Source organism: Gopherus flavomarginatus, chromosome 9 (genome assembly GCF_025201925.1).
Source record: "Gopherus flavomarginatus isolate rGopFla2 chromosome 9, rGopFla2.mat.asm, whole genome shotgun sequence".
NCBI classification, from domain to species: domain Eukaryota; kingdom Metazoa; phylum Chordata; order Testudines; family Testudinidae; genus Gopherus; species Gopherus flavomarginatus.
In genome coordinates this window covers 32,616,575-32,638,762 of record NC_066625.1, presented here as the reverse complement: position 1 = coordinate 32,638,762, position 22,188 = coordinate 32,616,575, and the positions used below count along the sequence as shown (strand labels likewise).

The 22,188-nt window shown below is 44.3% G+C and overlaps 1 protein-coding gene across 3 annotated transcripts in view; it reads right to left on the bottom strand.

The window, feature by feature from the left end:
- AXIN1 (axin 1) overlaps positions 1–22,188 on the bottom strand; it is a 166,123-nt gene that overhangs the window by 43,799 nt on the left and 100,136 nt on the right. For all 3 annotated transcript variants that reach the window (XM_050968156.1, XM_050968158.1, XM_050968157.1), the window contains 2 exons: positions 8,632–8,728; positions 1,913–2,050 (listed from right to left, as the gene is read on the bottom strand). In XM_050968156.1, the coding sequence (XP_050824113.1) occupies positions 1,913–2,050; positions 8,632–8,728 (235 nt within the window). The remainder of the gene's footprint in view (positions 1–1,912; positions 2,051–8,631; positions 8,729–22,188) is intronic.

Sequence of the window (22,188 nt, the reverse complement as noted above, 5' to 3'; positions counted from 1 at the left end):
TTCTCTGTCCTGTCCCTCTCCTTTTGCCTTCTGTTTAATAAGAGTCTGGCTCAGCTGGCCAAGACTGCATTGTTGCAGCACTGCTGTAGGCTGTGACCGGAGGCAGCCAAAAGCAATTCCCTAAACAGCCTGGGGCTGGTACAGGTTTGCCAGGTCTTGCAGTGAGACAGGGTGCGGGAGGAGCATCTTTTACTGGGCCAACATCTCTTGATATGAGAAACAACCTTTTGAGCGTCACTGAGCCCTTCTGCAGGACTGGACAAGGTAACCAAGTGTCCAGAGAGTGCACTAGCCTTGTGTTTCTCCAGCAGCGGGGTCGCAAGGGAAAGTCAACACCAGAGACAGAAGCTGCAATTTTACCCTTTGCCGTTCTTATTTTTCCCTTTTTGTAGGGGTCTTATGTTGTCTTCTAGGAAACGTGACTGGATTTTTCACAACAGCAGCAACGACAACAGCTCCAGCCCATCTCGACTAAGTGCTCTTTTTTCTAAAAAGGACAGTTATTACCATGTTTACTATCATCAAAGAGACTGTCAGACCAGGATTTCCCCCTTAAAGACTCTCCTGCTGAAGGAAAGGGGAAGATGGAATGTGATTAAAATGAAAGCCTTACGTTTCAACTGATTTAACGTTTCCTTCTTTTCTCGACCCCAATAAAGGGGTAAGGAATTTTTAATGGCATATTTGCCACGGCATGAAGCAGGCTGAGGGCACTGAATACCAAACTCTGAACCTTGCTTACCACGGGTAACGTCAGACAGCTTCAGGGTCACGCTAGCACCTTTGACTCTCTGGGCCCTTTATTCCATCTAAATTAATACCCCGGAGTGGTAAGTGAAGGCATTGGGCAATGGTGGGGATGTGGGAGAGAGGTCCAGGACTATATTAATAGGCAGCACCTCAAGCCAGGACTGAGGGGCATCGGCCGATGGTAGAGAGCTGTTGGGGGCCAGGCTGGGAAGAGCAGAAGTTATCACAAAAGTTAGCACCTAGAATCTAGGCAGAAAAGACCAGGTAGGTCACCATCATCAACTCCTCTCTGCCAACTCACAGGTACTACAAGCAAGTTATTTAAGCCATGGAATAGATGCGGGGACAGATGCTTGTGTCGACGTTCAAATCCCCTAACCCGTCTACGTCTGGATCAGTTGCAATGTACACCAGACATTCCAATCCGCTACACTAGCGTCTCAAAAAGAGATTTCTGACAAAGGCATACAATTCATTTTTATGCTGGTGAAAGGTCTTCGATTGACAGCCCTGGACACTTAACCCGAATACAGAACCACAGAGCAGGCAGTGGTACTTCAAGTTTGCCCTATGCCAGCTGGCATCATTCTTTGTCCTGATGCCAATATGCCCCCCTTAGGGGTAAAACGATAGTTTCAGATGCCATTGAGTCCTTGGACACTTAGCTGAGGCAGCCAACAGGGGAGCCCTTTGGTTTTGAGGGGTGGTGATTTTGGTATGTGGATAATTATCTGCTAGGAACTAGGACCCTAGCTATACAGTGGCAGACTGTGATGTTAAGTAACACACCAATGCACTCAGCAAAACATCCTGTACTTACAAAATAGTATTTATACTTATCTAGGAACACAGAACACCAGAAGTGTAGAGGGGCTACGTGAACTCTGAGCAAAATGTCTCACGTAGGACTGACCCGCCTTTCTCCCATTCTGAGCCTGGTATGATTTTTTGGCTAATCCAAGGCTCATCGCTGAAAAAAAAGTACCCGAGTGTCCCACCTGGTCATTTAAGCTCTCGTGAAACATCATATGGCTCAGCAGCATCATGACCTATGACAATGTAGTGTTACTCAACACAACTGCTGCTGAAAGATTCCCACAGTGCAAGTTATTCAAATAATCTGTATTTCCCAGTTTCCAGAGATGCTGAGGCTGCTACTAACCGCTCGAACGCGTTTAAGGCGCTCCTCTAATTTCTCCTCTGCTTCACGTTCCCTTTGTACTTCCTCCAGGCGATTGATCAGCTCTGCAGCAAACTTCTGTGGTTCAACATGGATATCCTTTGGCATTCGGTACGTACGCTGAAGGAAGAACACACCATTGGTTAGCAAAAGGAGCAATAAACTGAAGCCAAAACTATAAAATCTTAAAGGGAATTCTATCTCAGCCTGAAATGTCATTGCCTTTCCACAGATCAGGCAGCACTAGGAGGGTAGAATTTGGGTAGGCTGGTGAACAACCCAAAGAGATGGTTTGGTCCATGCCAACAGCATTCCACTGATGAAACTGGAGTTCTGCTCTGCTTTCTGGGACCTCCTTCCACACCCCATCTACACAGCTTCTTAATGATGAAGAGATTTTCTAGGATGACAACTCTAGGGATACGGTTATCATTGAATAACCAAACTCTGTTGCAGGCATGCCAGTGCTCAGTCCTTGCTGCTTATATAAGTTAAATGTTACAAGCTAATAATATTCTTACCAAAGGGCTGAAACATCAGGAATTTGTGGCAGAAAAGTTACCATCTTTTCGTTTAACAGACCAGGGGGATTCTAACATGCATATCCAGCTTCTGTCACAGGCCCACCAATCTAGGCTGGTGAAGGTTACCTACTTAACCGTGTAAGCGTGGCCCAATGAGGCCAAAAAGGGTGAACTCTTGTGGCCTCTCGCCTGCTGGGATCTTTCATTCAGTTACATCCCACAGAGTTTGTGCTACTTAACCCATGCACAAAAGGCAACTGTTTCCCATGAAGCATCCTCTCTAATTGGAATAATGACACAGCGCAACTGCATCTAGTTCTCTTCAAAGTCACGCAAAGGCTGCTGTTTGGTGTTCTCCGAAAAGCAATATTTTGTCATTTTATAAAGTGCAAAAAGATGGATATAATTTGATATTAACTAGAAAAAATAGCTCCAGCTTTACATTTACTGATAACTCTAAAAGGCAGCATGCTGTCCTGAGCTGGCCAGATGGTAAGATGGGGATGGGGAAGAAAGTCTAAAGGAGCATTTTGCTAAGGAAACAAGACAAGTAAAAGAATGATTTGCTGCTTATTCCATGAGGCACAGAGATGCCTGCCCACAGGGAGCAGAAGAGGCCAACTACTTTTTCCTTTTCCCCAGACCAAATTTATGTTGCACCTGGGGAGCTGACCGATGGAATAGTGACATGCCCCGTACCGAACTATCAAACTGACAATTGCATTTTCCGCATTTCTCCATTGCCCTTTGTTCTACTGCTGTGCTGACCAAGTGAAATGACTTATTCCAATCAAAGATTTCACCAATGCCAAAAACAAGACAGAAAGTACAGTCACATGGAAACAGAATATGCTGTTACATGAAAAAGGAGGAGGGAGATGTACATTTTCTACAACCAGAGAGAACACAAAGGAACATGGAAGCAAAACAGCAGGTGTGTCAGCCCGTCCGGAGCAGGAGGACTTGTGCAGTGTACTTGGCACCAGCCCTTTAACAGGTAAACTGAAAATTTGGCAGCCAGCGTCTTTAAACTCGTAAATAAACAAAGTAACCACTTGATCCTCGTGTTTAAACAAGGGCCATGACCTGGCCCAGGGCTCCAGGCTAGGATCGAGGGGCTCCTTTCCTGTCCCAGCCCCAGCGATGAAGTACTGCCTGACGGCTCCTGGTTGGTTAGTGTCTCTTTCTGGCCTTTCTAGACCCCACGAGGACTAAGTCCCGTGAAGGTTCTTCCTAGGCAGGGGAATGCTGAGGCACCAGTGTCTCCCCCAAAATGCGAGAAGGCCGGAGAGATGCTGTCATATGCAGGACAACGCATATAAAGAATGGCTATGATGCCAGAAATACACTTCTCCCTGGGAATCATACTGACTGAGGAGTAAATACCAAATCTCTGTGATGTCTTCAAGTTTCTTTCTCATGCAGAACATGAGAGATAATCTACAGTCCAATAAAGAGGACAGAAATAATGTGTTTCTGCAAGACTTAGAGGTGCAACCAAACTCCGCTTCTGCTCTGCCCCAGCACAGGCTGGGGTGGGAGTCAGGGAAGGAAGGTTATATTTAACGTAGCCTTTAAAGGAGGCCAGAGCTCCTCTCATGGAAGAAACGATTTGAGGACACCTTTTATTACATAAAAATCCACATCACAGATTGAAACAACAGGCTTTGCTCATTGACCTCAGTGACAGTGACACTGTGCTGGAAAATATAGCTGAGCTCAATGATATGGGCTACAAGTACTCTGGTCCAGGATGGCTTTCCTCACCCCTTCCCTTCTTTCGCACTGCATGTTTGCAATAGCGTGCAGACCCAAAGCTCCTGAAGGATTTCTGCAGCCAGCATGTAATTCTCACCCAAAGAGATTCCTGGAAGAAAGTGCCTGATGTACATGAACCAATGAAAGGAGTGATGCACCAATGGGGTGCTGTTCTCCAAATGCCTTTAGGAGGCAGGTCTGGACTGGTGACAACACAGGACGTAAGGTGATTGACTATGCAGACTATAGGGGCCACACCCTAACCTGAAGAAACTGTAAGTAGGAAGGGAGGTGAACACAGACTTGCTATAGGGAGCACTCTACTGGAGTCACTTCCCACAGGACCCTGGGTTGGGGGCCGGTGGAAAGGGAGGGCCCAGGTCCTCTACCACATCCCCTTAAAGGCCTAGGCCTGGAGGTGGGTGGCAAGCTGAGGTATGCTGGCTTGAATGTCAGGAGCAGGCACCCCTACCGCCTGACAGAGAGGCCAGAAGCCGGGTGCACCAACCTCTGGCCACCCAGCCCTCCAAGCTCCTATGGCAACGTCTTAAGGCTTGCACTCTGACTTATGAAAAGAATATAGCTCGATTTATTCAAACTGGGCTTCTCCCTCACCTGGGATTTCCGGTGAAGAAGTGGGACTCGTTTGGTCCTAAGGGGGAGGAGGAAGATAAAGATGATTTGGGCTGGCAGATTGAGAAAAGGGTTTATCTTCTCAGAGATCTCTGTAAGAAGTCTCACAACAATGTGGGGTCCTTAGAGAGGAGGGCAAGGAGGTCAGATGTGCCCTCTCCATCTGCAGACCCAAAGAATCCCAGGATTTTAGCACTTGCACTAATGGAATCCTGTGCCATATAGTTGAGTCTCACTGCTGTAAGGCAGTGGTGCTCAACCAGGGGTCTGGAGGCAACAAGTAGGGCAACCAAAAGACTATCAGGGGTTCTGATCAGATAGTCGTTTCTGACTGAATATCTGTAAGCAACAACAAAACACAGGAAGATTAGGTGGCTGTGGCCATCTGAATACCTTCATCTCCAGGGTTTTCCAGACTGTCTTACCTACTGGTTGAAGAGAAACTGAAGATTGACACTGGATTCCAGGGGAAGGTCTGATGGCTTGGATCATGAAGCCATGGGCGACGCTACATTAGGAGGGGACAGCTAGAGACTGTAGATGGATGTTTCTAGACCCTCTGGACATTCGGGTGGTGGGTGGGACAAGCAGGATCCAGTTCTAACACTTTGTCCCTTCTCAGGCACCAAGGCTCTGAAGGTATAGAATTCGGGGTAATGGAGAAACATTCCAAGGTGAACATTTTTGCAACTGAAGGGTGAACTGGGAGGACATGTTTTGAAAATGAGTGACCACCCTCTCAACATCCTGTATTTTCTGCTCCAAAGTGGAACTGTATGTAAGCTGTTACCTCCAATATGTACGGGCCATCCTGTGAGAATTTTCTGGGAAGTTGGCGACTGCAGGAAGGCCAGGACCAGATCCTCTCTTCCTTTGCCTGGGCGATTCCTGTCTCTCAGGGGCATGGTGTGAAGAGCTTGTGAATTTCCTGCTTGTGGGGAGCTACAAAGATGTCCCTAGAGATGACTGAGGAAGGGACTGGTGAGGGAAAAAATGGTGGGTGCTAGCAGCTCCCCTCCACGCCCCCTCGCTCCAGTTCACCTCCGCCTCCACCCCTGTGTGCGCTGCATGCCCACTCTTTCCCCCTAGCTCTCAGTGCTTGCGCCATGAAACAGCTGTTTTGCACGACAAGCGCTGGGAGGGAGGAGGAGGAACGCGGTGCGCTCGGGGAAGAGGCGGGGCAGGGAAAGGGTGGAGTCAGGGCAGGACCAGGGTGGGGAGGTGTGAGCACCCACCAGCACCAGGGAAAGTTTGTGCCTATGGGTGATGGGTCATCTAACATAGTGATGGTAGTGAAAATGAGGTAGGACCAGAAGCTTAAATAGGGAAAAAACAAGTTAAAAATTACATAGACAAGGTAGATGTCTTCAAGTCACAGGCCTGATGAAATACATCCTAGAATACTGAAGGAGCTAAGCCATTAGCAATTATCTTTGAAAAGTCATGGAAGACAGGAGGGATTCCAGAAGACTGGAAAAGGGCAAATATATAATGCCAATCTATAAAAAGAGAAATAAGGACAAAACGGGGAATTACAGATCAGTCAGCTTAGCTTCAGAAAGATAATGGAGCAAACAATTAAGCAATCAATTTGCATTCATCTAGAAGATAATAAGGTGATAAGTAACAGTCAGCATGGCTTTGTCAAGAACAAATTGTATCAAACCAACTTGACAGCTTTAAAAAATGTGCTACACATCAGGTCCAGATTGGTGCAGGGATTACTTTAACTATAAGCCATACTACGTAGCAGTGACTAATTTTGGAAAGCAACAATGGAAAAATGTATCCGCTTAGATGTTAATTGGGTAGATTTAATTCAACACACTTGCATTTAATTTTAATTTTAAAAAATGAACTTTATAAAATGCTGCACTGGTGTGTGCTAAAACATATTATCTAATTACCTTCTCCTTTCATAGTGGATGGATAAAGTGAGGGCAGAGCAGTGCCTCTCTGAAGTCTACGCCAATTCCATGCCAGTAATTGGCAGGAAGGAGGTGCCACAGTGTCTGAACTAAACTCTTATTCCCTGGAGAGAGACTAGAACTAACTTGCTTCCTCAGTCCTCTCAAATATACATATGCAATGATATACCTTTTCCCATGGGATTTAAAATTAAAGCACAAAACCTAATGGGAAAACTGTATCTTTCACTGAGAAATCCTTGTGGAGTGTCTGTGTGAAATTTACAAGGAGCAGATAATTCTCAAAGAACATGCAGATAAGCACTACAGTAGAAACGTTTACAAGCAGCAGGTGTCCAGTTTAAACTTAGCTTTAAAAAAAAAAATGTTTTCCAAAAAAAGTCAATAAAATTTCATGCTAAGTAAAGCTAATTAGGTTGCAAGTAACCACTGCTGGAATGACACTTATTCATCTCAACAAAAGAAATATCTGGCAGATGGAAGTTCGTTAAAGCAGAGTTCGCCATACATATTTTATGCGCCACACTCAGAATTTATAACCTGCGGTTCACTGAAGCATTGCCAGTACATATGATCAATAGAAAGCCACTATTATTTTTATCCAAAAGGTAAAGCTGCTGACAGGCTTTGAAGTCAGAGAATATTCACTCAGTGGTTCCCACTGTTCGGCAACTGAAAAAAAAAAAAAAGGCCAAGCCTTCAAATTTCAATTCTAACAAAGCAATGCTTACAGTAAAAACGGCAGCAGCGGGAAATAAAAAGGCACCCAGCCAGTCTTTTCGACAGCAACCACACTGTGAAAGTAACTATGTGAAAGGAGAAGAGGCTGAACAACAGCGGCTAGTAAGCTTCCACAGGGCTTTTATTTCCAACCCAATGATCAAAGCACAGGAGACCCTCTTAAATCATCAGGAAAATAATCTAATTTAAAAGGCAAAACAAAGATTTAAAACACAAGATTAAAACAAGGGTGGATTTTGCCTGCATTGCACTGCTTCTGAACAGGCAGGAGGAGAGTGGCTATGCTGAGTGAAGCCATTTCTCAGAGGACAGAGACATTTTCTCAATTTGATTTGTGCTAGAGCACAGCTGTCCAAGGAAGAAAGTAGTATCTTTATTTTCTGCTAAACATGACATGTCACTTGTAACTTCTTGCTCAGGGAAAAAAAGGCTTACAGTGATCAGCAAATGTCCAGAAGGTGCTAGAAAATCTTAAGTGTTAAGTTAAGAGTCTAATACCAAGCTCTTTTCCCTGATGAAACTGGGGAAAAACTAGAGACAAGAAAGGAGCCCACCTTTCTATTTTATATCCAGAATAGTAGTCCTCTGCATCAGGCTGGGCTGTCTGAAGAAGAAACACCAGTTGGGGACATGGCATTTGTCAAATAGCCATCAGTCCAGATCCTTAAATTGCCCCTAAGTTTACATCATTTCTCTGCTCAGCTTTACTTTGTGCTAGATGGGTAGCTACATGTTACAGAAATACATCCAAAATTAGCTCCAAAATACTTACTGTGAGGTGCCTGCCACCATTATATGTGAGCTTGCCCAGCCATCCTACCCAACAACCCAGCCCCTGTCCTGGATCCTCAAACAGGAAACTATTCACCAATTACCTTAAAGGGCTGTGCATTTTAAAATCAAGTGTTGAGTAGGCCTAACAGTTTCGAAGTGGACTATCCAACTTTGCCTCTCGATAGCCCACTAGACCACCATTTTCAAAAGTAATGCACTCCCCTGTGACTCCCATACTACAGTGAGACCACCTGGAGACCTGATCTTTTGCTGACTAAGTGTGCACCTGCAGTCTCTCATACTGGGAGATAAACTTCTCGACAGGCAGAGTATTGCTACTTACAGGAATGTGAGGTAGTGGCACACGTCCATTTGCTTTGGCACTTTCCTGCATCTCTCGGCGATGCTGCTTTCGGAGTCTGTACGGGGGGATCCCATCTCTGCCAGGACAAAATGACAATATGCGCCACTTTAGTGCCTTCCATTAGATGATCTCAAAGCACACTACGTTCATTTAAGCATCATAATTCCCTTCTGAAGCAGGTATTATCTCGGTTTCATAGATGAGGAAACTGAAGGAGAAAGGCTCCTTGTACACTCGTCAAGTGAGCTGGTTAAGGACGACAGGAGTTAGTAAGGAGTAGTCAAATGTATGAGAGTGCCATTTAAATACACCCCTACCTCGATATAACGCTGTCCTTGGGAGCCAAAAAATCTTACCACGTTATAGGTGAAACAGCGTTATATTGAATTTGCTTTGATCCACCAGAGTGAGCAGCCCTGCCCCCCAAAGCACTGCTTTACCATGTTATATCCAAATTCGTGCTATATCGGGTGGCGTTACATCGAGGTAGTGGAGTATAACATATGAAGACAAGCAACTGAATACTGACAAAATGTACACGTGCTTATATACAAATGCTAGAAGTCTAAATATTTGCCATTGTTTGCAGTGGTGTTGTAGCCATGTTGATCCCAGGATGCTGGAGAGCCAATGTGGGTGAGGTAATACCTTTCATTGGGCCTGCTTCTGTTGGTGAAAGAGACAAGTAATTTGAGCGTTCAAAAACCTGTCTCTTTCACCAACAGAAGTTGGTCCAATAAAAGTTACCACCTCTTCTCTCCAGAAGTCTAAATACCAAGATGAGTGAACTTGAGTGCATTAAAGGAGGATATAACAGGCATCATGGAAACTTGGTGGAATGAAGATAATCAATGGGACACAGTAATACCAGGGTACAACATATATAAGAATAAGAGAGTAGGTTGCACTGATGGGGGAGTGGCACTATATGTGAAAGAAAGTATTGAGTCAAATAAAATAAAAATCTTAAATGACTCACACTCTATCATAGGATCTTTATGGATAGAAATTCCATGTTTGAACAATAAGTGTACAACAGTAGCAATATACACCTCTACCCCGATATAACGCGACCCGATATAACATTAATTCGGATGTAACGCAGTAAAGCAGTGCTCCGGGGGGGTAGGGCTGTGCACTCTGGTGGATCAAAGCAAGTTCGATATAACACGGTTTCACCTATAACACAGTAAGATTTTTTGGCTCCCGAGGAAAGCGTTATAAAGGGGTAGGGACGTACTACCATCTGACACAGGATGGTGACAGTGACTGTGAAATACTCAGGGAGATTAGAGAGGCTGAAAAGGAAAAAAACACAATAATAATGGAGGATTTCAGCTATCTTCACATTGACTGGGTATTGTGGCAAGGCACCTCCTTCACATCTCCAGGCAGTACAGGGGGCCTGGAGTAAATCAGTCCCATTCCAGAGAGATTTTATTCCTCATCCAGGTTTCATTTTTCAGTGTTTACAAGGTGGGCCTCAGGGTAGGCCCAAGGAGTACTCTTGAGCCAAACAAAGAAAGAACAAGTTAATAACATAAAGAGATCTAAGAGTCATCTGCTCAATGTGCAGTGGCAGTCAAAAAAACTAACAGAATGCTAGGAACCATTAGGAAAGGAATAGAAAATAAAACAGAAAATATCATAATGCTGCTATATAAATCAATGGTACTCATATACCTTGAATACTGTGTGCAACTCTGGTTGCCCCATCTCAAAGAAGATATATTAGAATTGGAAAAGGCACAGAGCAGGGCAGCAAAAATGAATCAGGGTATGAAATAACTTCCGTGTGAGGAGAGGTTAAAAAGACTGGGACTGCTCAGCTTAGAAAAGAGACGACAGAGGTCTATAAAATCATGACTGGTGTGGAGAATGTGAATAAGGAAGTGTTATTTACCTCCTTCCACAACATAAGAACTAGGGCTCACCAATGAAATGTATAGGCAGCAGTTCAAAACAAGTAAAAGGTAGTACTTATTCACACAATGCACAGTCAACCTGTAGAACTAATTGCCATGGCATACTGTGAAGGCCAAAAGTATAGCTGGGTTCAAAAAAGGATTAGATAAGTTTGATGGAGGATACTCCATCACTGGCTGTTAGTCAAGATGGCAGGGATGAAACCCCATGCTCTGGGTTTCCCTAAACCTCCAATTGGCTGAAGCTGGGACTGGGCGACAGGAGATGGATCACTCAAAACTGCCCTGTTCTGTTCATTCCCTCTGGGGCACCTGGCACTCGCCACTATCAGAAGACAGCATATTGAGCTAGATCGACCATTGGTCTGACCCTGTATGGCCGTTCTTACAACTATATCTGTCTATATGATCACTAACTCCCACGAACAACATTTCTCTTTCTGTTCAAAAAGCTAGAAATTAAATGATAAAACTTCATTAACTGGGCGTTCAGATTCCCTGGCTGTATCTCCTGCCATTCCAGAACGTCAAGTTCAGCAAAACTCACTTCTTTCCTATCATCTTTACCAGGATCTAGAATTCCCTCATTAATAAATTCACCTCAAGAAATGTTTCCAACCAAACCATGTGCTCATCCACATTTACTGGCTTTCCCCCAGCAGTTGGTTAAAAAATTTCTCTATAACCTCTTTTAATTTTACATGCCAGCAATCTGGCTCTGTTTTGGTGTAGGTGGAGCATCCATGGAAAAAAATTAGTGGGTGCTTAGCACCCACTGACAGCCAGCTCCCCCATGCCTCCTGCCCACCGAACTCCTTCCCCTCCCTCCTAGTGCATCCCGCCCTCCGCAATCAGCTGTTCCAGTGTGTGCAGGAGGCACAGGGGGGGTGAGGAGCGCAATGGGGTGCTCTTGTGGGAAGGGGCAGGGTGGGGGATGGGATGAAGCGGAGGTGGGAGCTTGGGGGAAGGGGTGGAGTAGGGGCAGGACTTGGGGCTGAGCGGGAGTTGAGCATGAGCATCCATGGGGAAAGGAGGAAGCCGGTGCCTGTGGCGCAAGCAAACAATATGTGTTTTAATATGGCGAAATGTAAATATATACAGCCAGGGACAACGAATGTAGGCCATTCTTACATGATGGGGGACCCTATCCTGGGAAGCAGTGACTCTGAAAAGGGTCATGGTGGAAAATCAGCTGAATATAAGTTCCCAGTGCGACGCTGCAGCCAAAAGGACAAATGCGATCCTTGGATTCATAAACAAGGGAATCACAAGCAGAAATAGAGAGGTTATTTTACCTCTATATTTGGCAGTTGGTGCAACTACTGCTAGAATACTGTGTCCAGGCCTTGTGTCCTCAATTCAAGAAGGATGCTGATAAACTGGAGAGAGTTCAGAGAAAAGCTATGAGAATGACTAGAGCAGGGGGAGGGAAGGATAGTTCAGTGGTTTGAGCATTGGCCTGTTAAACCTAGGCTTGTGAGTTTAATCCTTGAGGAGGCCACTTAGGGATCTAGAGCAAAAAATCAGTACTTGGTCCTGCTAGTGAAGGCAGGGGGCTGGACTCAGTGACCTTTCAAGGTCCCTTCCAGTTCTAGGAGATAAAATAAATTAATGGAGATATCCTATTTATTTTAGAGGTTGTCAACCTCTGGCACACGGCTCACCAGGGTAAGCACCCTGGCCAGCTGGGCCAGTTTGTTTACCTGCTGCGTCTGCAGGTTCGGCCGCCACTTCCAGCAGCCCCCATTGGCCTGGAACAGCGAACTGCGGCCAGTGGGAGCCGCGATCGGCCGAACCTGCGGACGTGGCAGGTAAACAAACTGGCCCAGTTGGCCAGGGTGCTTACCCTGGTGAGCCGCGTGCCAGAGGTTGCCGACCCCTGGATTAGAGGATTAGAAAATTTGCCTATAGTGGTAGATTCAAGGAGCTCAATCTCTTTAGCTTAACAAAGAGAAGGTTAAGGGATGGCTTGATTATAGTCTATAAGTACCTATCATGGGGAACAAATATTTAATGACGAGCTCTTCAATCTAGCAGAGAAAGGTCTAACACAATCCAATGGCTGGAAACTGAAGCTAAACAATTCAGACTGGAAGTAAGATGTAATTAACTACTGGAACACACTACCATGGGGTGTGGGGGATTCTCCATCCCTGGCAATTTTAAATCAAAACAGGATTTCTTCTAAAGTTCTGCTCTAGGAATGATTTCGGGGCAGTTCTCTAGCCTGTGCTATGCAGGGGATCAGACTAGATGATCACGATGGTCCCTTCTGGCCTCGCAATCTATGAGGGAAATGTAGGGCTGACAGGCAGTCCTGCCCCTATTCTCCCTGCCCTTCTCCTGTCACTCACCCCCATGCCAACCTTTACAGTACCCCATCCCACTTCTCTAACTTCACCTACGCCCCAATCCTTTCCATCCCTTGACCCACACCTGTTCTCCTACCAACTCAACCCTATTTCTTCCCCTCTCATAATCATCCATCTCCTTGTTGCACCCCAAAGCTCTTTGGCAGCCCTGATCACCTTCCCCTCCCACAGAACATCTGCACTGGTAATTTATTCTCTTTTCAAAAAGAATGTCTGCGCCTTCTGAATATTCTGCTGTACTCATATTACATCTCCCCAAAATACAAAAAACCCTTGGACAGAGGCAGGTAGTAGCAAGAAGCCTCCTTTCTTTATTTCAGATTTCTGCCCATGGCTAGATTTGAGCTCACAGTGACTGGGCGTTGCTCAGGTTCAATGGCTGTAACATTCCTCCTTGAACTATTCAGTTCCCATGATTCACAGATAGCTTCCAACTGCCTTAGCCTCTATCTCTGCACATGCACAGTGTAATCTGTTTGGTGTGGGAGCTTTAGAACTGCTTGGTGCATGCTTAATTAGAGAACCAAACTCTTTGGCTAATAACTCTCTAATTTGATTTCCCTTGAAGGTGGCATGCATGCTTTTGGGGTAACTCTTGAGCATTTGAGTTCCTGGTGCAATTATCTCAGCCCTGGTTTGCTATCTGTGTACAACAATAGAGATTGCTAAAACAAGTGAACTTAGAGAAAAGCTGTGGTTTTTTTTGTTTTGGGTTTTTTGGGGGGGGGAAGAGGGGAGACTATAACTTGGAAATCCCTTGGTCATATGGTCCTGAATTTGGACCAGTAACCAAACCCCATGCCGCCAGGAGGCACACCAAATTTCAAGGCAATCTGAGTAACCATGCAGATTTTAGAGCACTTAGAAGAGCTGCGCTTTAAACAGCTGGTCTTAACCTTCAGTGTAGCAGAGCTGGCACTCTGCTGTAATACAGTGAGTAAACCACTGATTGGTCTGGGAGAGGAGGAGGAAGAAAAGGCAGTACAAGGATAACTAGAGTGAGGAAAACTCAGCCTGGAAATCAGGAACACATTTTTAATAGTGAGGGTAGTTAACCACCGAAGCAGCTTCCAAAGGGATGTGGTGGATTCCCTATCACTGATATCTTTCTAAAAGACATACTCTAACTCAGGGGTAGGCAACCTATGGCACACATGCTGAAGGCGGCACGTGAGCTGATTTTCAGTGGCACTCACACTGCCTGGGTCCTGGCCACCAGTCTGGGGGACTCTGCATTTTAATTTAATTTTAAATGAAGCTTCTTAAACGTTTAAAAAACCTTGTTTACTTTACATACAACAATAGTTTAGTTCTATATTATAGACTTATAGAAAAAGATCTAAAAATGTTAACATGTATTACTGGCACACGAAACCGTAAATTAGAGTGAATAAATGAAGACTCGGTACACTGCTTCTGAAAGGTTGCCGACCCCTCCTCCTCTAACTCAAGCAGAAGTTATGGACTTGACCCAGGAATCACTGGATGAAAATTTATGACCTGTGCTATGCAGGAGGTCAGACAAGATGATTGCCATGTTCCCTTTTGGCCTTAAAATCTATGTATTGTTTCTGCATGGTTGGATTCTGCTGAAAGTTCCAAAGAACAGTTTCTAATTAGTTCTGTTACCATGTATCTGAGGAACCTCATCCTCCCACATTTAGGTGCTATGGTGCATGACAGTAAGTGTGTTCCTCCTTTCACCTTGTCCAGTGACCTCTGAACCCAGCCATCTGCTCTGCGGACAACGCCACAGGTGGGTGGTGATTAGAGTTGGTCCACTCATCCACTGCAAGTAACAGCCATTGTGAATGTCTAGTGTTTCCATCAAATAATTATTTGCATATTGTGACAGACCCAGGCCAGTGGGGTGCAGGAGTCTGGTAGAGGGCAAATATACTGGTCACTGGGTGAGTGGTTTTCTGTTCCCTGAGTGACCAGAGCAGAGTCTGCACTAGAGTAGTCAGGAACCTGCTAGAACCAATTAAGGCAGACAGGCTGCTTAGAACACCTGCAGCCAATCAAGGCAGGCTAATTAGGGCACCTGGGTTTTAAAAGGAGCTCTCTCCAGTCAGATGGGGAGGAGCCAGAGGAGAGGAAGTGCGTGTGAGGAGCTGGGAGCAAGAGGCGCAAGGAGCTGAGAGTGAGAGGCTGTGCTGCTGGAGGACTGAGGAGTACAAGCGTTATCAGACACCAGGAGGAAGGTCCTGTGGTGAGGATAAAGAAGGTGTTTGGAGGAGGCAACGGGGAAGTAGTCCAGGGAGTTGTAGCTGTCATGCAGCTGTTACAGGAGGCACCATAGACAGCTGCTATCCACAGGGCCCTGGGCTGGAACCTGGAGTAGAGGGCGGGCCCGGGTTCCCCCCAAACCTCCCAACTCCTGATCAGACACAGGAGGAGTTGATCCAGACTGTGGGGGAGATCACTGAGGTGAGCAAATCTGCCAATAAGCGCAGGACCCACCAAGGTAGAGGAGGAACTTTGTCACAATATGTTTCCATTTTTGCACATACTCCATGCTAACGCTCAGGAGGTTAGCCATTTGTTCAGACAGGTGGCTATAAATTTGTTGTTCAGTGTTTAAGTGGGGACTGCTCCAGCTACTTAAAGAGTTTGTGACTTCAATGTCATTTCACTCCCTTCTGCTTTCTCTTTCAGCTCACAGATGAGCAGGGGAAATGCAGAACACAATAAAGTACGAGTTAGTGGCTGCAATTAAGTATATTTGGTTATTTTCCCAATTATTTTTGAATGGTTATAATGCTAGTGTGTATGACTCATTTATTTGATCCTAATATTTGCTAATGTTTAATAAATGTTTTGTAATTTAAGCTGTGAATAATGTAGAATACAGAGCTAGTTTATATCGAATTCAGCATGTTCCGCTCATTACACAAGATGTTTCTCCAACAAGGTGGAGACCAGCCTACCTGATACCTTGGTTGCACTGGGGCTTGCACATCTGAGGCAGAGTTAAGAGGAGCCAAGTAGATACCTTGGCTGACACGGAGAGGGAAGCACCAGCATACAGAGCACAGAGAAGTTGCTGAAAGGCAGGGCAAAGCACTGTATAACAGAGCTAGGCAGAGGCACTGATCCAGACTCGCACTGCGAGTCCCAGCGCAGGAGGGGCAATGCACAGCTAGCTCTGTGGTGGTGGACTCTGTTACAAAGTTCAGGGCAGCTGCACCTGTATTCCCCCTCTATGGGCCACCAAGGGCATCCACTTAAAGCTTTCATCTCCCAGCCATCACCTCTCTTGGGCAGAGAACCACATCTCACTCCCTCCTGACTGGGGTTTATCCAGGCTGCACAGTTCCCTGCCTACACTGTGTTACTTCCTGCAAGCCAGACTGCCTAAGCAGGCCAAAGTCTGTGTTTTGCTCTCTCCTCAGAGGCTATAAAGAGCATATTTTCCCATTGTCATAAGTTATCACCCGGTTCGTCTAAGCAAGCATATTTATTCTTAAGACAAAAGCATTAGAATCATAGGGTGAGTAGGGACCGCAAGAATCATCTAGTCCAAACCCCTCAAGATGAAGGATTTGTTGGGTCTAAACCATTCAAGACAGATGGTTATCCAGCCTCCTTTTGAAAACTTCCAGCGAAGGAGCTTCCACAAACACCCTAGGCAGTCTGTTCCATTGTCCTGCTGTTCTTACAGTTAAGAAGTTTTTCCTGAGATTTAATCTAAATCTGCTATGCTGTAGTTTGAACCCACTGCCTCTTGTTCTGGCCTCTGTAGCAGAACAGAGCAACTTTTCTCCATCTTTTTTATGGAAGCCTTTCATGTCCCCCCTGCCCTCCCAAATCTCCTCTTTTCCAAACTAAACATATCCAGTTCCTTCAGCCTTGCTCATATGGCTTGCACTCCATCCCTTTGATCATATTTGTTGCTCACCTCTGGATCCTTTCGAGTTTTTCTACCTCCTTTCTATACACTGGTGACCAAAATTGGACACAGTGCTCCAGCTGAGAGGCCTAGCCAGCGCTGAGTAGAGTGGTTCTATCACCTCCTGTGACTTGCATGCTATGCTTCTATTAATGCAACTTAAAATTGCATTTGCTTTTTTTTGCTGACTCATGTTGAGGTTCTGCTCCATCACAATTCCCAGATCCTTCTTAGCAGTGCTGCTGCCAAGCCAGTTATTCTCCATTCTGTATTTGTGTATATTTGTTTTTTCTTCCCTGAGTGTAGCACCAGACATTTGTCTTTGTTGAATTTCATTTTGGTGTCTATAGCCCAGTTTCCCAATTTATCAAGATCCCTCTGAATTTTAGCTCTATAGTCCAAAGTGTTGGCAACCTTCCCTACCCCCTGCTTTGTCTCATCTGCAAACCTGATAGGTCTCCTCTCTATTCCCACATCCAGGTAATTAATAAAGATGTTAAACAGCACCGGACCCAGAACAGATCTCTGTGGAACTTCACTTGAGACCTCCCCTCCAGTCTGGCATCATTCAATTAGTCGTTACTCTTTGTTTGTGGCCGTTTAACCAATTATGTATCCACTTAATGGCAGTCCTGCCAAGCTCACACTTCTCCAGCTTGCCTATCAGAATGTCATGTGGCACTGTGTCAAAAGTCTTGCTGAAGTCCAGGTATATTATGTCCACCACATTCCCCCTATTCACCAAACCAGTTACCCTGTCAAAGAAGGAAATCAAGATGTTTTGGCATGATGTGCTCTTAGTAAATCCATGCTTGTTTCTAGTGATTATCCCTTCATCCTCCTGGTATTCACAAACTGAGTTTTATACACTGCTTTAGTAGCTTCCCAGGTATCGAAGTCAGGCTGACTGGTCTATAATTCCCTGGCTCCTCCTTTTCACAGATGGGCACTACATTAGCCCTTCTCCAGTCTTCGGGGACCTCTCCTATCATCCATGAGTTAGCAAATATTATTGCCAGTAGCGCCAAGATATCCTCAGTAAATTACAGAGAAAACATATTAAAAACAATACAAGAACCTACATATGCATGATAATAAGCTTAACACCAAACTTCAGCAGGAACGCTAGTAGGAGTTAGTCCTTCAAACCACATCAACGAGTTTTTCTATGGTTACAAGTTCTTAACAGCCTTAGCTCAGAATGAGCACACCTATGATTAGGTTAGTCTTTTCTTTTGATCAAAGCTTGGGACTTTGATCTTCAGATTCTGGCAACATATTAATTGGTAGACAATGGCCCCCTTCTCAGGGTGTAGCTTGAAAAAGCTGGGCTTCTGTATAATCAGAGGTGGGAAGTTGCATTCACCTCTACTTGGAGGCCCCCAGGCAAACCACTTGATGCTGTCCAAAAGTCCATTCTTGTCTGGCTCATTGTTCAATATAATCCTTTGAAGTTCAGAATACTTCCCTGGGCTCACAATAATACACAAGCTTTGAATTTAATACAATGGATTCCAAAGATATTTAAATTTAATCCAATGAGGTTTTTCAAGGTCTTGGAGGAAACTGTCATATCTGCCACACACTGACTCTACTCCTACTGCTGGTATCATACTTGGGTGCATACTGAGTGCTGACACAGTATCTTTTACATTAGTTGTGGGCACCAGGTTTTGAGACCATAATAAGAACATAAGAATGACCATACTGGGTCAGATCAAAGGTCCATCTAGCCCAGTATCCTGTCTTCCGACAGTGGCCAACACCAGGTGCCCCAGAGGAAATGAACAGAACAGGTAATCATTAAGTTATCCATCCCCTATCGCCCATTCCCAGCTTCTGGCAAACAAAGGCTAGGGACACCATCCCTGCTCATCCTGGCTAACAGCCACTGATGGACCTCATAGACTCATAGACTTTAAGGTCAGAAGGGACCATTATGATAATCTAGTCTGACCTCCTGCACAACGCAGGCCACAGAATCTCACCATCCTCCATGGATTTATCTAGCTTTTTTGAACCCTGTTATAGTCTTGGCCTTCACATCATCCTCTGGCAAAGATTTCCACAGGTTGACTGTGCATTGTGTGAAAACAACCATTGCTACCACTGCCGGTGGTAAATCACTTTTGGCTTAGTACAGATGGGCCCAAGGCGGTTGCCCAACTGTAAAAAAACAAAACAAAACAAAACCCCAAAGAATTGTACTCTAATTTTCACCAAGACTCTTTAGAAAGAAATCAAGGGGAAAAGAACAAATGCCCATTTAGGAACGTTGGAGTTTTAATTTTTGCAGGTTATTATAGTTTATCCTGACACAGCAAGAACAAAGAAATTTGAAATCTTTGAAATACAAATGAAACTCGCTGAGGTAGTGTTTTTAGTTCTCAGACGCTGTTTCATTAGACACACACAACTTCTCCTTACAACTGTTATACTATGCAACCCCAACAACAAATAGCCACTGCTTCATTCTGAAAAGCAGCACAAGTAATCCAGTCACAATGCAACTCAGAATGTTTAAAGAATTCACATTGACACAGGCCAGCTCTATTTATTTTTGTGTTAAAATAAAATTGCTAAATATATTCTTTATAGTTGCTTCCAAATGTTGCATAAAACAAAACTGTTTAAAACTGTCACATTACCAATTCCTGCATTCCCTTCACACACTATTTGACAATGAGAACAGACTGCTTACTGTACACTAAGCCTGAACAACCAAAGAATTACAACTACCAAACTGTTCAAGGAACAATAAAAGAGCAGACTTGTATTATAACTTATGTTTGCTACCACACAGTTATTTCAATAGGCGCTTCATTCAGTTGCTCTCTTTTTCAAATGTTAGTGACTAAAATTCATACTGTCCTCAGAGGATAGTTCTCTTTCCTTATTACTGTGGGCATACAGGATTGCTGTAGATTTGCTAGTGTGACTCAATTACCTCATGTGAATGGAATTTTATTTAGTAACCTGAACACTCAAAATGAAATTCCATTAAATAGACATGATTAATGACAAGTGCTTTTTAATATGAAGACAACTGACAAGACAGAAACTTAGGCTAATTATGATTCTGCTTATTGGTTGCAAATAATGTAATATAAGAAAAACACATCTCAGAACACTACCTGTATTGCACCAAGTCAGTAACATCATCCAAAGAGCCAAGTGTTTTTCTGAGAGTTATAACATGGAAGTGTTGCTATAACAACAGGCTATTGTGATGCTTTTATTGTAGGACATCCTTTCCTTTAACGGTGAATGTTCACATGGAAAATAAATTTAAGTAAACCAGTTTTATCAATGACCATTCAAAATGTAGCTCTCTCCAGACAAAATGACAATAGAACTACTGACAATTTTACAGACGATGCTTTCCGTATGGAACTGTTTTATCTATTTTTGTTATAAAGTCAAGGTCTGGTAAATATGTAACAGTGGTGAGCTGATGGCTAAACACCAAACACTGTAACAGAGTACAACTCGTGTATTCTAAGCAGCTTAAACATTCATGGTAAATGCAGCATTATGTTGGCAGGTAGGGTGCTGCCTTTTTTTTTTTTTTTTTTTTTTTTTAATTCTCTGCAGCACCAGTCCCAGAGGAAAGAGCAGAGTTTTGTTCAGAGCACAGTAGCGAAAGGCTGATAATGGTCTCTAATCTATCCAGCTTCAAACATATGTTCAATCCTGCTGTGCGGCCTTTGATGTCACTTTAACTAGATTCCCCAGTGCCACCTCTGAACTCGAACATTCCTTCATTCAATGCACCATGCCAACTCAACCACAGGAAGCAAATTCAAAAGATAAAATTTAAGTGCTTATCCCAACAAACCCTCATTCAACAGACGGTGAAAGCAATGAAAACCAACACCATACTTTTGTTTTCCTTTTGTCAGGTAACTTTCTTTGAGATATTTTCAATAGCTAGAGAAGTTAAAAAGTAGTCCATGATTTTCTTTTGCAGCAACTTTGCTTTTAAGTAACTTTATAAAACTGAGTTGACATGTTTGACTGGATGATCTTTGCTGGTACCAAAAAGAACTGCTGTTCGACTAGGAGGGAGAGGTGGTAAGGTGGTTTGTGACTATCTTTTTTCTTTTTTTCCCCAATGATAATTATTTAATGATACATTTCTAATCTGCTAGTCTGGAAACACTGGGGCTTCCGCTCCTTTCAAGAGGGACAGGTAGTCACAACCGGTAACGACAGATTCTTTTGTTGGCTTGTAGCCAGGACTTCCAGGTTATTTTCCTTTTCTCCCAAGCAGACAGAGATAGCTTCCAAGCCCAATCCATTAACTATACACTTGAGATAATTATTTAAGGTTTTTAAATTAAAACTGCTAAACTTCCAGGATAAGAATTTTAGATCAATTTGGATCGTTGGCCATGAGACAGGCAGGAAGCAAATCGGCAAGTAAGATGCCATTTTCTGAACCATCACTTCTACCAATGCACAACTATGAATATTTGACTCGTCAGTCCTCATTCACAGAAGCAAGCAGCTGGGTGGGAACTTCTTAGACATTGCTGCTCCTACAAACTTTTTGGTTAAACGCCCTCAGGTGAGGAAATGGAATCTAGCATGTCATGTTTTCAAGGGTGACCGGAGGACCAAACTGCTGCCATAAACTCAGTTACTCATGTGCAACTTCTCTTCCTCTCATCCAGGAAACAATGGCTCAAGTGCAGTGACAGCTTTTACCTTGGTTGGGCAAGAACATTGCTCTCCCCTCCATATTTCAGCGGAATGATCTCTCATCCACCTTTGCAATAGTGGCCCTGAACATCCACCTGGCAACATAAGCAACATATCTGCTGGCCTAAATTCAAGTTCTTTCTGGTTAGAAACAGACCCATACTCCTGACATCTAACAAATGCCTGTCCTTTTCCCTTTCCAGGAAGAGACCTTGCAAATGAAACCACTGACTCAGGGCATATCAACACGGCACCTGGAGGCTTAACTCTAGCTTGGGAAGACATATATGCACTAGCTTTGATCAGAGGAAGTGTGCTAAAAATAGCAGTGTAGCCGTAGCACTGACATGGGCTAGCCATCCTGGCACAATCATATCTGAGCTCAAGGTCCTGAGGGTTGGAAGGGACCTCAGGAGATCATCTAGTCCAACCCCCTGCTCAAAGCAGGACCAACCCTCAACTAAATCCCCAAATGGCCCCCTCAAGGACTGAATTCACAACCCTGGGTTTAGCAGGCCAATGCTCAAAGCACTGAGCTATCCCAAATTACCGGGTAGGGTTCTCTGGCCTGTAATACACAGGCATAGGAAGGGGTCAGACTAGATTATCGGAATGGCCGCTTCTGGCCTTATTTACGGATCTA